At 63.1% G+C, this 14,630-nt stretch overlaps 1 gene segment (V, D, J or C); it reads right to left on the bottom strand.

Moving 5' to 3' along the window:
* Nucleotides 1-5,368: 5,368 nt before the first annotated feature.
* Nucleotides 5,369-14,324, bottom strand: LOC147348824 (immunoglobulin heavy constant delta-like). The segment is given in 8 exon segments: nt 5,369-5,677; nt 5,893-6,035; nt 10,425-10,745; nt 10,850-11,173; nt 11,421-11,486; nt 12,886-12,975; nt 13,116-13,439; nt 14,252-14,324. Coding segments are annotated over 8 exon segments (1,350 nt in total).
* Between the last annotated feature and the right edge of the window lie 306 nt (nt 14,325-14,630).

Raw genomic sequence — 14,630 nt, 5'->3', positions numbered from 1 at the left:
TCCTCCTACATTCCCATCAGGACCTCTGCACAGATCCTGAGGGCGCCTGAACTTCCACCCTTCCTCTTGCACAGCCTGCTTTCCAGTGAAAGGTTGGAAAACCCCAGCCACCCAGATGCCTCCAGGGGCTTCCCGTCACCCCAGAACAAAGTCTAAAGCTCGAAAGTGCTGGTGTTGCCCCGTGTGGTCAGGCTGCTCTGACCCCTCCTCTGCCGGCTCCTGTCTGTTCACCTGGCCCCCTGGCCTTCCACTGCCCCTTGACCTTGCAAAGATGTTTGTCCCTCGGACGTTTACTCCTTCTGCTCCTTGTGCCTGGATGTGCCACCCAGACCTGCACAAAGCCTGCCTCCGCCAAGACCTTGCCAGGCACTGGGGTGCCCATCCTTGCCTGGCTGCCATGCCCTTCGTAGGCGCTGGCTGATTTCTAACTGTGTCATTTCTACCCTTCAGACAGGGTGCCACATGTGGTCACTCTGCGTGTGTTTTCATCTTAACGCCTGTGTGGCATACAGTGGGTCTACATGAATAGCTGCCATTCGCATGGGTGGGCCATTGTTGAAAGCCAATTTTCTGTGGTTATTTGTGGATTTTGACAATTTCATGTGTTTTACTGGTTATTTGTTGTTTACAACCTACTGGAGATGATCTCTCTACCTCCCACTGAAAACTTTTACTTGAAGTTTGTCCCATTTGTTTTGTTTATTTCAATGTTTATTTAGTTGGACTGTGTGATGGTTAATTTTAAGGATTAACTTGACTAGGTCGCAGGGCCCACATATTTGATCAAACACTAACGGAAAGGGTGAAGGTGTTTGAAAAATGTGCTTAACATTTAAATCAGTAGATGTTGAATGAAACAGATGGTTGCACGTGGGTGGGCCTCCTCTACTCAGTCGGTTCCCCAAGGGAGCAGGAATTATACCCTTGGACTCAAACTGTAGCACCACCTCTTCCCGTGGTCTCTGGGCTGCCAGTTGCTTAACGTCTCTCTCCCTTATATCTTTATATCAACGTACACATGTACATTCACCTGTTTATCTCAGATATTTATTCTCTGAGGAACCCTGACTGATACAGGCTTTTCAGGTTACATACTTCAGCCAGTCTGTCTCTCATAGCATTTAACTTGCTTACTGTGAGTTTCTCTTTATAGATTGAAATTCTCTCTCTCTGTAGGCAGATTTATCAGTGCTATTTTTAAAGCTCCTGGCCGTGGTGTCATTCTGAGAAAACGCCTGTGTGCCCCAGCGGAACATAAATAGTCTCCCATCGTTTCCTTTGGTCTGAGTTTTGATTGGCATGGGTGCTGCTGGTCCTGACCTTGCTTTTGTGCTGATGGTGAGACCAGGGGTCCCGACTCCTTGCTCTTCCATCTCCAGGCTCTCTTTTGAGGCCTTGTCCCACCACAAGTCATCCAGAATAGACTCAGCAACATGGGCCTGGCCGTGGGCCCTGGCTGGAGTGTGCAGGCACGCTCATGCCCAGGTCTGGGGAGGCCTCGGTCCATAAGCCTTGGGGAGCAGGACTGGCTGAGACTGTTCCCCCCAAACACCAAGGGATGGGCGGGCAGTTGAACCCCGTGCAGGTGTCTGGGAAGTGAGTCCCACACCCTGGGACCAGGCTTGTCAGGCCTTGATTTAGGTGAGGGAGGGCGGATGGGTGCTGTTTGCTGCCTCGGCTGGGAACAGATGTTCGTGGCCCTGGAGGAGGGTGTGCGGGCAGGCGGGCTGCAGAGTGAGGGGGTAATGGCCCCACGCTCGTGGCAGAGTGGAGTCTGGGCCGCGGTGGTGCCGGGAAGGGAGAAGGCTGGCCACGTGGAGGCCCCGGGGCACCTGCCTCCTGCAGATAGGCCTCCAGGCAGATGAAAGGGGAAGTCTGCTGGCAGGCGGCTCGTACGCTTTCCTGTGGTCAGGGGAGCTCCGCGCTAGGAGGGGTGCGAGGAGCTTGTGGGTGACAGCCCACTTCACGCTGTGCTTTGAGGCATTCTGTGAAAGTGTTTATTGGACAGAAAAGAGCTCAAGTCCAGATTCCTTGGCTCAGACAGTGCCCCAGGCTCAGGAGGTCATATCTGTGGGCCTTGGGGTCCCACAGCCCTCCCAGCCTCCCAGGGCCTGCAAGTGGGGTTCCAGGGCTTGAGCCCCCAGGAGGCAGGGCCAGAAGCGTGGGTCTGGGGACTGCGGGGGGTGGCGTGGGGCTGCACGGGGCTCCAGGGGAGTGGCCACTTGGGGGCCACGGGCGAGTCTTCCTTGGAGGCTCCGAGGCCCTCAACCCTCTGGCCGAACGTTGCTTCCTCCCTTCACACAGGCCTCAGGGGCTGCGGGTCCTGGAACTGCCAGTCCTGCTGTCCAGGCTGGGGCGGGCAGCCCCTAGGGCCCCCAGAGGTGGGGACACCTGTGGAAAGTGGGCCACAGGTGTGGATGGCTGAGAGCAGGGTGCGTGGCCAGTGTGGGGCTTCAGATGTGAAAATTTATATTTCATTCTCTTGTTTTATTTTTATTAATTTTGCTGCCTCGGGTCTTCGCTGAAGCCCACGGACTTTCTGTTTGTGCTGTGGGATCAGTTGCTGCATGGCATATGAGTTCCCCGACCAGGGGTTCGGCCCATGGCCCCTTTGAAGCAAGGCTGATTCTTAACTGCAGGGCCACCAGGGAAGCCCTGATTCCATTTTTGATGTAACAGGAACCCATGATGGGGTTTGAGCAGGGGTTGCCAGACGAATGTAGGGTTGGAAATACCCTGCCGGCTGTGGGCTCGGGAGCAGCCTCACCCCAGCTCTGGAGACAACTTCGAGGTATCCTTTGGGGCCCACTTGGCAGGTGGTCACTCACTGAGATGGGAAGAGTGGGCGAGGGGGCGGTCTAGGAGGGCCGTCACTATGGGGACACTCTGGTCAGTCAGGGACCTTGTCGCCTGTTCTGTGCTGGGCGCCCTTGGTGTCTGTCTCTCCATGCGTACTTGCTGGCATCTGCTGCACACGGTCTCTGCTCACACGGAGCATCGGGAGTCCCTGTGCTCTTGGGGTTAGCTTTCTGGGATAAAGAGACAACCTGCTGGTGTGACGAGTGTGTGACCCGTAGAATGTGCAGGAAGGGCGGGAGCTGAGAGCTCAGCAGGGAAGGGAGCAGGCAGGGGAGGCGGGACAGGAGGCCGGGGCAGGGAGGGGGTACTGCAAGGAACCCCAGGACCTGCAGACGAATTTCCGATAAAACGTGAGGCCCTTTCTGGCTGTGGACCAGCTGAGGCCTCATCTGAGATCTTGAGACAGGGCTGCTCGCTGCTGGAAGGAGAGGGCTGTAGAGGGCACAGGGCAGTGGGTGGGTGGTTGACCGGAGGAAGTCCCCGAGGACCCACAGGCATGGCGACTGCCCCCGTGAGGGCAGCAGGTCTGCCATGGCGGCAAGTTCAGCTTCCTGGTGGAGGTTACAGGCAGAGGGCAAGGTCTGTGCCTCCCCTGGGATGGGCTGCCACAAGGAAGGGAATCAGTTCCCAGGGTTTGCACCTGAGCCCTGGGAGGATGGGGGGGCCTTGGCAGGAGGACACCAGCCTCTCCTGGAGCAATAATGGCCTCGAGTGGGAAGGGCTGATCTGGAGAGACAGTTGGTGTCTTTGTTTTTGTGGCTTCAGCAAATTACTGCAAACATTTGTTCCCTACACAGTGAGGCTACAAATCTGAAACAGTCTTGCTGTGCCTTGGCAAGCATGGTAAGGGCTGCCTGTCCTCCGGAGACCCCAGGGAGGTTCTGCATTGGTGCTTCTGCCTGCCAGAGCTTCAACCCGGCTCATGGCCCCTCCTGCATCCTCAGAGTCAGTAGACTTGTGTCCTGCGTCCACCTCTCAGGCCTTCTGCTCTGCCAGGCCCCCGGCTGCTCCTGTGAGGGCCTGGTGATGGCTCCAGGCCAAGGTGCCAGGCCCCTCTCCCGTCTCAGGAGCCAAGCTCAGCCCCCACTCGGAGGCTGCGGGATCAGGACTGGTGTCCGTAGGGCGGGTCCGCCTGCTGTCTAGAACTGTGGTGCTGGGTATATTGGGAGTGAGATGTGTTGCTGACCTCCAGGCCTGACACATGCAGTAAGGTCCATGTCTGGGATGAGAGGCGAGCAGGAGCTGTGGACAGGTGCTGCTGGCCATATGCCAGGTGGGGGGGCGGATGGGGGCCAAGGGGGAAGCCCAGGACCAGGGGGAACTAACCAGTGAGCAGGGAGAACCAGACCCAACCAGAGAGCAGGGGAACCAACCAGTGAGCAGGGGAACTAACCAGTGAGCAGGGGAACTAACCAGTGAGCAGAGAGAGCCAGACCCAACCAGAGAGCAGGGGAACTAACCAGTGAGCAGGGGAACTAACCAGTGAGCAGGGGAACTAACCAGTGAGCAGGGAGAGCCAGACCCAACCAGAGAGCAGGGGAACTAACCAGTGAGCAGGGGAACTAACCAGTGAGCAGAGGACCCAACCAGTGAGCAGGGGACCCAACCAGCGAGCAGGGGAACTAACCAGTGAGCAGAGGACCCAACCAGCGAGCAGGGGAACGAATGGTGTGGAGTCTGGAGCCGACAAGAGGAGTGAGACACCGTGTCCAAAACTGGGACTGGCCAGAGATGGGATGCCCTCCTCCTGGTCTGAGAGGGGAGGCCAGACGGGACCTGCCCGAGGCCAGCACCGAGGAAGGGTGTCTGCCACACTGGCCTCCCTGCCTGGGCGCTGCCTGGGCCCAGGGTCACACCCGCCTGCTGCAGGAACTCTGGACAGCGGCAGGAGGGCCAGGAGTGACCAGGAGCTGACCAGTGCCAGCGTCTTGTCCAAGCCCCTTCAGGCAGCACTTTCCTCCACACCCTGCCCTCCGTGAGGGCGTGAGGGGTGCCTCCTGCCGGTCTGATGGGGGCTCTGTGTGCCCAGCCTCTCCCGCTCCCCCCACTTAGGGCCCTCTCCTGTGTGTGTGAGTGTGCACACACCTGAGTGGTGCATGGGCACGTGTGCTCTCACGTCTCTGAGTGTGAGTCCACGTGTGTGCGTGTGTGTGGATGCACACCTCCGCTGCGTGCCCACACGCATGTGCCCCGCGTTTGTGTGTCTGCACGCGTGTGGGTGTGCTTGTGTGTGCAGGGTGTGGCCCCACTGTAGGTGCACACATGCTTAAGTGTGAGGGCTGCCTGTGTGTGCACCCGTGTGTGCAGGTGTGGACACACGCGTCTGGCGTGCCCAGTCCCTTCAGCGCAGTCGGCTCGGCATCTTCCTCCCGAGGCAGCCCCCTGCTGTGTGCCTGACCCTGCCCGCCTCTCCTGTGTGGGTGGACCCGCTCGGGTGTTTACCCTCGGCCTCCTGGGTGCTCTCACCTGGAAGATCTGAGGGCTGAGGCACAGAAGTGGGAGGCAGGAGGAAAGACCAAAGCTCTTTATGTAGCAGACGGTGGGCACGGAGGCGGTGGGGTCCGGGGAGGGGGTGTCTGCAGCCAAGACCACCGGCTCTGGGGCTGCAGGGCCAGCCTGGGGCCCCCTCTCTGCACCATGATGCCCTCCTCTTGGTCTGGGGGCTGGGCTCTGTGGTGGACCGAGTGTGGGGCTCCATGGCCTCTGTGCGCAGGGTGGGGTCCAGTGTGGGCTCCTCTGCCCTCTGGGAGCAGTGGGTGGTGTGGAGGCCAGGTTCTGTCCGTGTGGACCCGGCGTCTGCTCTCCGGGGCTACTTCACCTGCAGCAAAAGCTCCGGGGTCAGGAAGGGGCTGGGGCTCTGAGACCCAGGGCCCCTGGGCAGCCGAGCTGGGGACCCCACGTCCCCGTGACCCTGGGGACCAGGTCCTAGTGCCCGTCCTGCTCCAGGGTTGAGTGGGTGGCTCCTCAGAGATCCTGGCCAACCCTAGGGGCCCTGGCTCTGGACATAGGGCCCCACCTGCCCGGGCCACCTGCCTTGATGAAGGTGACGAAGCCGCCGTAGACCACAGTGATGAGGAAGAGGGCCAGGAAGGTGAGCCAGAGTGGGCTGGCATCCTCCACATCCGTGCCGTCGTCGCTGCTCTCGTCCTGGCTCCACGGTGGCCAGGTGGCCAGACCTGTGGGGGAGTGGGCGCTGCTGAGGGCTGACCCACGCCCACCCCAGCACACGGCAGGCTGCTGACCACAAGAAGTCTGCCCGTGGGGCACGGCCACAGCCCCCCACACGGCTCCAGTGGCGTTGGGGCCCCGTGTGAACAACCTTCTCCCTGCGGGGCACGGATGGGGCACAGAGGGGTCACAGGGCCTGACGGGGCACAGAGGGGTCAGAGGGCCCGATGGGGCACAGAGGGGTCACAGGGCCTGACGGGGCACAGAGGGGTCAGAGGGCCCGACGGGGCACAGAGGGGTCAGAGGGCCCGATGGGGCACAGAGGGGTCACAGGGCCCGACGGGGCACAGAGGGGTCACACGCCTGATGGGGCACAGAGGGGTCAGAGGGCCCGACGGAGCACAGAGGGGTCACAGGGCCTGATGAGGCACAGAGGGGTCAGAGGGCCCGACGGAGCACAGAGGGGTCACAGGGCCCGATGGGGCACAGAGGGGTCACAGGGCCTGATGAGGCACAGAGGGGTCAGAGGGCTCGACAGGGCACAGAGGGGTCACAGGGCCCGATGGGGCACAGAGCTGGATGGGGCACAAGCACGGTGGGGCAGATGGCCTGAAGCCGGCCTTCATGCCAGCATGAGTGCGGGCGGCAGGTGGGCAGCCCTGATGCCGATGTGGATCCTCAGGCCCCGCCCTGCAGGCTGCAGCGACAGCCTCTCGTAGAAGCAGCTGCTGTGTGAGGGTGAAAGGTGAGGCCGGGCGGTGCCCCAGCAGGAGGAACGGCGTCACGAGGGCCCTGAGTCGGGAGAGTGGACGGGAGCCTTGTGTACTGCAGCGGGGAGCTGGCCGAGATGTTCACAGGAGGCCCGGGCAGGTCGAGGCTGGGAACCAGAGGCTTTAAGCCAGGGCCCAGTCTGTGCCTCAGAAGTCAGTCCTGCTGCACCTGGGGTGGGGGCCGGGGCAGGATGGGCCGGCCAGCTCAGAACCCTCGTGTGGAGCCGCACTCCAGTCCAGTGGGGGGGCCCGGGGCAGGGAGGAAGTGCTAAGTCCCGGGACCCATCACCCGGCCCGGACTTCCTAGTCCCTCTTTCCATGAGCATTCATTCCCTGGGGGTCCGCCTTGAGCCTGACCAGAGGTGTGGGAGGTGGGCTCTGCAGGGCTGCCGTCCACGAACCACTGGTCACGGCACAGGAAGTAAGCATGGAGACTGTGCTCGCCCTCTGTGGGATCTAATGATGAAACAGCGATGCATCGTGGTTTCCGTTTGTCTCAGTTTTCCGCTAATGAGTTCATATTGTGTTCTGCAATGGTATGGATCCATGATTCATCGGAAAATTTTTCAAAGGCAGCAGCCCTTTGCCATGGAGAACCTGAAGGAACCTGTCCTAGACACATGGAATGCAGGGGTGAGTGGTCTGGGGGTCGGTGAGGCGGCTAAATGCGATGACAGGACCCCCTGGATGAGCTCCGTTCGGGAAAAGGCCAGGGGTCCCGGCTGCCCCATGGCCCAGCCATGGAGGTCAGGGAGGTCTTCTCAGACGCACAGGAGAGCTTGTGTGAATGACAGGCAGGAGCTGCCGGGGTGAGAAGGCGGGAAAGAACTCTGGTTGGAGAAGCCACGTTGAGAAGAACTGCAGGCGAGAAAGGTCACACCCCTTCACCCGTCTCTGCTGGGGCAGCCCTTTGGGAAGAGCCCGTGAAACCGTGGGGCAGGACGTTTTTCTCAAGGCAACAGGAGCCACCCACACACCTTAAGCCGAGAGCATGATTGCAATTGTTTTCAGCACAAGGTCTGGGTCACCCGCGGTCTAGCTTTGTTTGCTGTTTTCACACTGACTACGGTGAAGGTTTTCTGCTTCTTTGCACGCCGAGGGAATTTTGATTGCACGCCGGCCATGGTGCACAGACAGAAAGTGAGCGTGAAGTTGATGACCCGTGTATACTTTCTGTGGAGTGAGCGCACTCTCCTCTGTCGGGCAGGGAGGGTGAGGAGCTGTGTTTTCACCAGGAGTTGAGTTGGGCTGGGTGGCGGGTTCCTTGGCTCCTGGCTCCTGGCGTGGGAGTGGGGTGAGGCCCCTCCTCCTGGCGGGAAAGGCTCTGAGCCTGGACCTCTCCTGCTGTGGCCCCACCTGCTCTCAGGGGCTGCTCACAGCAGAATCCCTGGGTGGAGGGTCATGGGCCCAGTGGATTTTTCGGGGGCTAGCCTGTACCCACACCCTGGGCCAGCCTGTGTGGGAACTAAACCCTGGCTGGTTCCGTCACGTCCCTCTCGTCTTACGGATGCCCAGGCCTCTGTCTGCCTGTGTTGAGGATAAGGGTACCTGCCAGCAGCCTCTTCTGACCTAAGGATTTGGGCCAGTTGGACACTGAGCCCTCGGCTCGTCTGAGACTTTAAATAAACATGATTTTTACGGTTTATTTGGCATTGACCTTTTGTTACCACCAGAGTGGCTGACCTACTGGCTTCTACATCCTACGTGGAAGCAGAACTTTGATGGGTGTTTGAAGGTCACCTTGGCAGCTGAGAGGAGGGTGGGCCGAAGGGGGACAGCCCTGGGCCGTGAGACCGGCAGGGACAGGAGGACTGGGGTGGGGTCTTCGGACAGAAGGGGCCGATTCGAGGGGCGCAGGACTTGGGCGGGTGTCTTGGCTTCTGTGATGACAGAGGGCAGAGGGCCCCGGCTGCAGTCTGGGGGGCCGGGCTGACGCAGGCTTTCGGGAGATGCGGCCCGTGGTTGAGGAGCCTGGGGCCCCAGAGCAGGACCAGGAAGCAGAGGCCAGGGGCCCCCGGGGGAGCCTTCCAGCTGCTACTTTGTGAGAATGACCACCACAGCTGCAGGCCTGGGCCGAGCTGCGAGTCGCCTCCTTTGAGAAGAGGGCAGTGGCGGTGGGCTGGGCCTGGAACCGAGACGAGGGGTGGCCTTCAGATGCAGGTGGACGGGGTGGGTGGGGGGCCGTGGGAGTCCTTCAAGGAAAGCAGCAGACCCCCAGGCAGCAGTGCTAGAAGTGGGGGGCAGCTGGCCCAGCGAGGAGGAGCTGCCGTCCCGGCTGTGGAGACCCAGGCTGCCTTACAGGGAGCGGCTCTGGCCGTCCTCCTCTGGTCTGGAGGAGGGCCCGCCAGGGAAGGCCCGGCGGCTGGTCAGCCCTGGGGCCGGGGCTGGTGCCGGCTGCGGCCCCTGGAGCGGGGCTTTCCCCCCGCCCCTCAGGGGCCCTGGGGTCTGGCCAGGCCTCCCGCAGCCTCTGCCACTCGCCCTGTACAGAGGTGGCCCTGGCTGCTGGATGTAGCTTTGGCTCCCACAGGAAAGTGGGAGGTTTGGGTCAAGCCTCTGGGGGAGGCCGGTTCAGAGTGTCCTGTGACTCGAGGCTGCACAGTGCCCGGGCTGTGTCAGGCGGCCAGTTCGGGGTGAGGCTAGGCTGGGTCTAAAGAAAGAGGCCCTACGGGGTGTGTGGGGCAGGGGTGTGGGCGGGGGGCCTGCTGGGGGGCGCGTGGCGGGGGTGGGTGTGGGCATGCTGCGGCGGCCTCCCGGGCACCCTGCGTGGCCTTCAGGGCACACCATGCGAGGCCCGTCTCTCGCGAGGTGTCAGCGCCTGGGCTGTGGTCTGCATGTCTTCCCCACTCAGAGTGGAGCCCACAGCAGCTCAGGCCTGCAGGCTAGGTCCTGGACCGTGGGCAAGCCTAGCCTTCCTCTCCCAGTGCCCACTGCCTCGGGCCCCCGGCGGACACCTTCCCTGCCGGCCCCCCTACTGGGTGGGCTGGACGCCTGCCGGCCCGTGCGTCCTGCCGCCTCCCTGACTGGTGTGTCCACCGTGGTCTCGCAGGGCCGGGCTGCATGCTGCAGTGCCGGGGGAGGACACCTCAGAGGGGAGGGCGAGCCCTGGGCCCCCAGACCCCCTCCTCCGTGGCGCCTGCCCCTGTGTTCCTCCAGGAGGCCCACGGTCAGGGGCCGCTGTGGGTGTGTGCGAATCAGACCCCCTGGGAGCCCCAGTCCAGCCCCCGTCCTGGGCATACGTGGCCTCCCAGGTGCCAACTGGGCTCCCGGAAGGGTGGGCGGCTTGGGAGCGGGGAGCCTCGGACGCCCCCAGAGGACAGCTGTTGAGGGTGGCCGCCCTCACTCCCAGCCCAGGGCAGGCCCCTGCTTTGTGCCCTGTGGCAGGCACATCTTGGTGGGAAATGGCTGCTTGGTCCTGGGGGGCGGGCAACACCTCCTGCCCTTCCTGGACTGGCGCGCAGCGTGTGGACGTGTGTCCGGGTCCAGCGGGGCAGCTGTCGGGCTTCCAGAGCCCCAGGACCCCAACATGGAGCGGCCGCGTCCCCGCTGCCCGGCGCCTCTGGGGCTGCCCCTCACTCCCCTCCCCGTGTCCTGGCCGCTCAGATGGAGCCCCAGGCCCGTGTGACTCACCACCAGTGTCCAGCCTGCAGCTGCCATTGAGGAGCGTCCGGGAGGCCTCGTGGCTGACCACACAGGTGTAGGTGGCCCCCGCGTGGTCCAGGGGGCTGGAGACACGCAGGACACTCCAGGTGTGGGATGAGGCGCGCCCAGCCTGGGCCGTGGTGTGTGCCGTGGCAAACTGGGAAGGCTCGACTTCTTGCTGGCCCTCCAGCCACGTGAGGAGGATGTCCACGGGTGAGAAGCCGGACACCTCGCACAGGAGCCAGGCAGGGGAGAAGGGGCCAGGCGCGGTCACAGTGCGGAGGGTCAGATTGCCGGGCACTGAGGCGGCTGCGGGGAGAAGCCGCGTTATGCTCTCGAGCTGGGGCTCCAGGGGGTGGGTCCCTGGGGGAAGGAGGTGGCCGGGGTGCCGTGGGGCCCGCGGCTGCCCTCACCATGTTCTCTCTGAGCCGTCAGGGTCACCGGCGACTGCAGGCCAGGGCTGCTCAGTGTGCAGGTGACGTTGGAGCCCGAGGCCCACAGGGACCTGGGCAGGGCCAGGCGGCTGCTCTGGCTCCAGGAGCTGTTTATGTGCCTGGTGGGTCCCTCCTCCAAGGCCCCGCCGTGGGGCTGCCCATTCACCTCCCAGGAGAAGCGGGCATCCAGCGGGGCCTCCCCTGTGGCCAGGCAGGTGAACTCGGCCTTGTCCAGGAGCCAGAGGCCCTGGGGGGTTGGGGGCAGCAGGTGGACGCTGGGGGCCTGGGTGTGGTTCTGACACTCTGTGGGGAGGGGGAGGAGAGGTGTGGGGGTCTTGGTGGGGGGGCGGTGGGGTTGAGGGCTGGCCAGCGGCACCCGCCTGGCCCCAGGCCGGCCCTCTCCCCAGGGACCCCTGGACTCTGTTGCTTCCAGAAGTGCAGAGGGCAGGGGTCCGCCCACCACTGAGCTGGGGTCTTGCTTGCAAGCAGGCTGTTTCCGGTGCCCCCGAAAGCACTCCACCCTTCTCCCCCTCTGTCCCCAGGGACTGACCTCTGCAGGGTTCCTTTGGACACGCCAGTGTCTGGGCTTCTGTCTGTCTGTGGCTGGTGGCCGGCGCTGTGGAGAATGGGGGGAGTCAGGATCTCCTCCGGGCGCCACAGATAGCGGGGGCTGAAGATCCCCACATCCTCAGCCCCAGGGGTGGCCGTCGTCTGGGGGTCTCCTCCGCCAGTGTCTGTGGCTCTGCTCCGGTCCCGGTGGGACCCTGGCTGCCCGCTTGCTGGTTGCGAGTATCTACGCTAAGTGCCTGGGGGCCGCCCTCATGACCATCGCCAGGACAGCTTACGACGGAAAGGACTCGTGAGCGACTGGCCACGGGTCTCTGACAGCCAGGGGTCAGCCAGCTTTTTCTATAAAGGCCCAGAGAGCAGATATTTGAGGCTGTGCTGCCACCACACAGGACTTCTGTCCTATTCATCCCTCTAAGCTGGACAGGCCAGCCCCGCTGCAGGGATCTGGCTTCGGGATTCATCTGGCCTTCAGGCTGTGCTCGAGCTGCACCGTGTCTGGGTCAGGGGCCATGCCCTGAGGGGAGGGCTGGGCTCATGCAGTCAGCAGGCCCTGGGCCCCAGGAGGGTCACTCCCCATGGGAGGGCAGTCCAGCCCTGGGGCAGGAGGGGGCAGCCTGTGCTTGCGGAGCTCATCCCCAACCCCCAAGGCTGCTGGGTGGGCAGCATGGCTGCAGCAGTCTGGTCAGGGCTGACCACTGATGCTCGGGGAGGGCTGGGCTGTGCGCAGGGCCCCCGACCCCGAGGTGACCCTGTAATCTGCAGGGCCCACCTCTCTCCTGACTCGGCCCACCCTGTGTGCCTGACCAGGTCACCCCACACCCAAGGGTCGTGCACATCGGTGGCAGATTCTGCCCTGGACTGTGGGCATCATGGCCCACAGGCTGGGTGGGGGGCCACCCAGGGAGACATCACAGCCATGGTCCCCTTTGGAGGGTCGCCAGTGGCCTGGGGGCCGGTGAGGGAACTGCCCAGCTCCCTCCAGCAGCTCCTGGTCTGGGCCAGGGGTGCGTCCAGGGTGAGGGGTGACTCTGGGCCCCAGCTGGGTGCCCGGCACTCAGAGAAGCTGGAGCCAGGTGCAGGTCGGGGACAGGGCAGCCTGGCAGGCAGCACAGTGTCTGTGAGGGTCTCAGCTCCACACTCAGTTCCATGTGTGGGCTGGACCAGGGGAGTCCAGAGCTGACCTGTGGGCCTCCCTCTCACCATGCGGCTCCCAGTGTGATCTGGGCACCTCACCCGTTCACGAGGGGCTGAGGGCCACACAGGGGCCTGAGGTGGCATCTGGCAGTGCCCAGCCCGGGCCTGGCCCACAGTCGGTGCCCCTGAGTTCAGGTGTGACTTCCTGGCTCAAGGTGTGACTTAAGGACTCAACAGAGAAGTCTTCGAGGGCGGCCTGAAGGGGCAGCGGAGGGACGGGCAGACAGGTGTGCGTGGGTGGGGCTGCTCACCTGGGCTGCTCTGCGTGCTGACGGCCTTGATGGAGCCCTCTGACCCGGATATCAGAGAAGGCACTGAAGTGGTCGGGGTTGGAGTCGATGCTGAAACCAGAGGAGCAGGGAGCAGGTGAGGGTCAGAATGCGCTGTGCCCTAGGGGAGGGGCTGCAAGGTGGACAGGAAGGGCGGGGGTGGGCTCCCCTGGCCATGCCCCAACCCCAGCCATGGGCGGAGCCTGGCTCACCTCTGGGGCCCACCCTCACGGTGCCGAGGGTGTTTCCTCCCTTGGGGTGCTGGACTTCGCACACCAGGTAGTCATCCGGCCCTTGAAAGGCGCTCGAGGAGGGCAGGGCCACCTGAGAGGAGGCCGACCACAAGCCGTCCCTCAGGACTGCGGGGAAGGTCCAGAATCTCTCGCTGCTGACTGTGCTGTTGTTGAACTTCCAGGAGAAGCTGAATGAATTGGGCACGAAGTCCCGGGCCAGGCAGCCCAGGGCCACCGTGCTCTCATCGGATGGGGAGCTCACGCAGGACACCAGGGGGAAGACTCTCGGGTGTGATTCACCTTCTGGGGACCCGAGAGAGGACACAGGAGAAGAGGGGGGTGAGAGGCGTCCTGCTGGTCGGGGGTGTGGGCAGCTCCACCTTCTCTCTGGGACAGTGGAGCGGAGGGCACACTCAGCCCTGCCAGCCCACCCTCACTGCCCGCGGCTCAGCCACCTGGGGCCTGGCCCGGGCCTCTGGGGTCATCAATAAGACGGATACACACTCAGGCCCCCAGTCCTCAGCACAACCAGATCCCTGAGGTCAGCCCAGTGTTGGCCAGGACAGTCCAGCACGGCCATCTCAGCCCAGCTAGACTCAGCACGCTCAGCAGAGGCTAAGCAAGCCCAGAGCATCTCGTCAGCTTACTCACGTCAAGCCCAGGCAGTTCACTTCTGCCGGACCTGTCTCAGCCCCCCATGGATAATCCAACTCAGCCCAGCACAGCCCAGCTCAAACCAGGCCAGCCTAGTTCAGCTCAGCAGCAATCAACCAACTCAGCGTAGCTTAACCCAGTTCAGCCCAGCTCAGCTCAGCTCAACCCAGCTCAGCCCAGCTCAGCCCAGCCTGGCTCAACCTGGCTCAGCCCAGTTCAACTCAGCCCCGATCAACCCAACTCAGCTCAGCTTAACCCGGCTCAGCCCAGCTCACCCAGTTGGCCCAGCCCAGCTCAGTCCAGCTCAGCACAGCTCAGCGCAGCTCAAGCCTGCTGTGGGCGGCCCAGGGCTGCCCTCACAGACCTGAAAGCCCAGTGGTCCTGACGAGAAAGGGTCAGATCCTGGACCCGTGGCCTTGGCTAAAGCCCCTGGTCTGTGGACGCTGCCCAGCTGGGCTCACCCCTCCCAGCCTCTTCCTGCTTCTCCTCCTGGGAGCCTGCTCGCCCCTTCCGCTGGGTGCCTGACGCCTCCATCCCCACACCAGGCCCAGCTGGCCCTTCTCCCAGCCATCAGTCACCACCACCCTCCACTCTGGGTGAAAAGCTTGCTGGCCACTTCAGTTTCCCCAGTGTGTCTCACTGGAGAAGGCGATGGCGCCCACTCCAGTGCTCTGGCCAGGGAAATTCCCATGGGCGGAGGAGCCTGGTGGGCTGCAGTCCATGGGGTCGCTAAGGGTCGGACACGACTGAGCGACTTCACTTACACTTTTCACTTTCATGCATTGGAGAAGGCAATGGCACCCCACTCCAGTGTTCTTGCCTGGAGAATCCCAGGGACGG

The sequence above is a fragment of the Bos grunniens genome, chromosome 21 (genome assembly GCF_055505025.1).
Source record: "Bos grunniens cultivar Pamir isolate PY7600 chromosome 21, Bosgru_T2T1.0, whole genome shotgun sequence".
Classification (NCBI taxonomy): domain Eukaryota; kingdom Metazoa; phylum Chordata; class Mammalia; order Artiodactyla; family Bovidae; genus Bos; species Bos grunniens.
The sequence above is the reverse complement of the archived record's forward strand: the minus strand, read 5'-3'. Positions and strand labels throughout refer to the sequence as shown.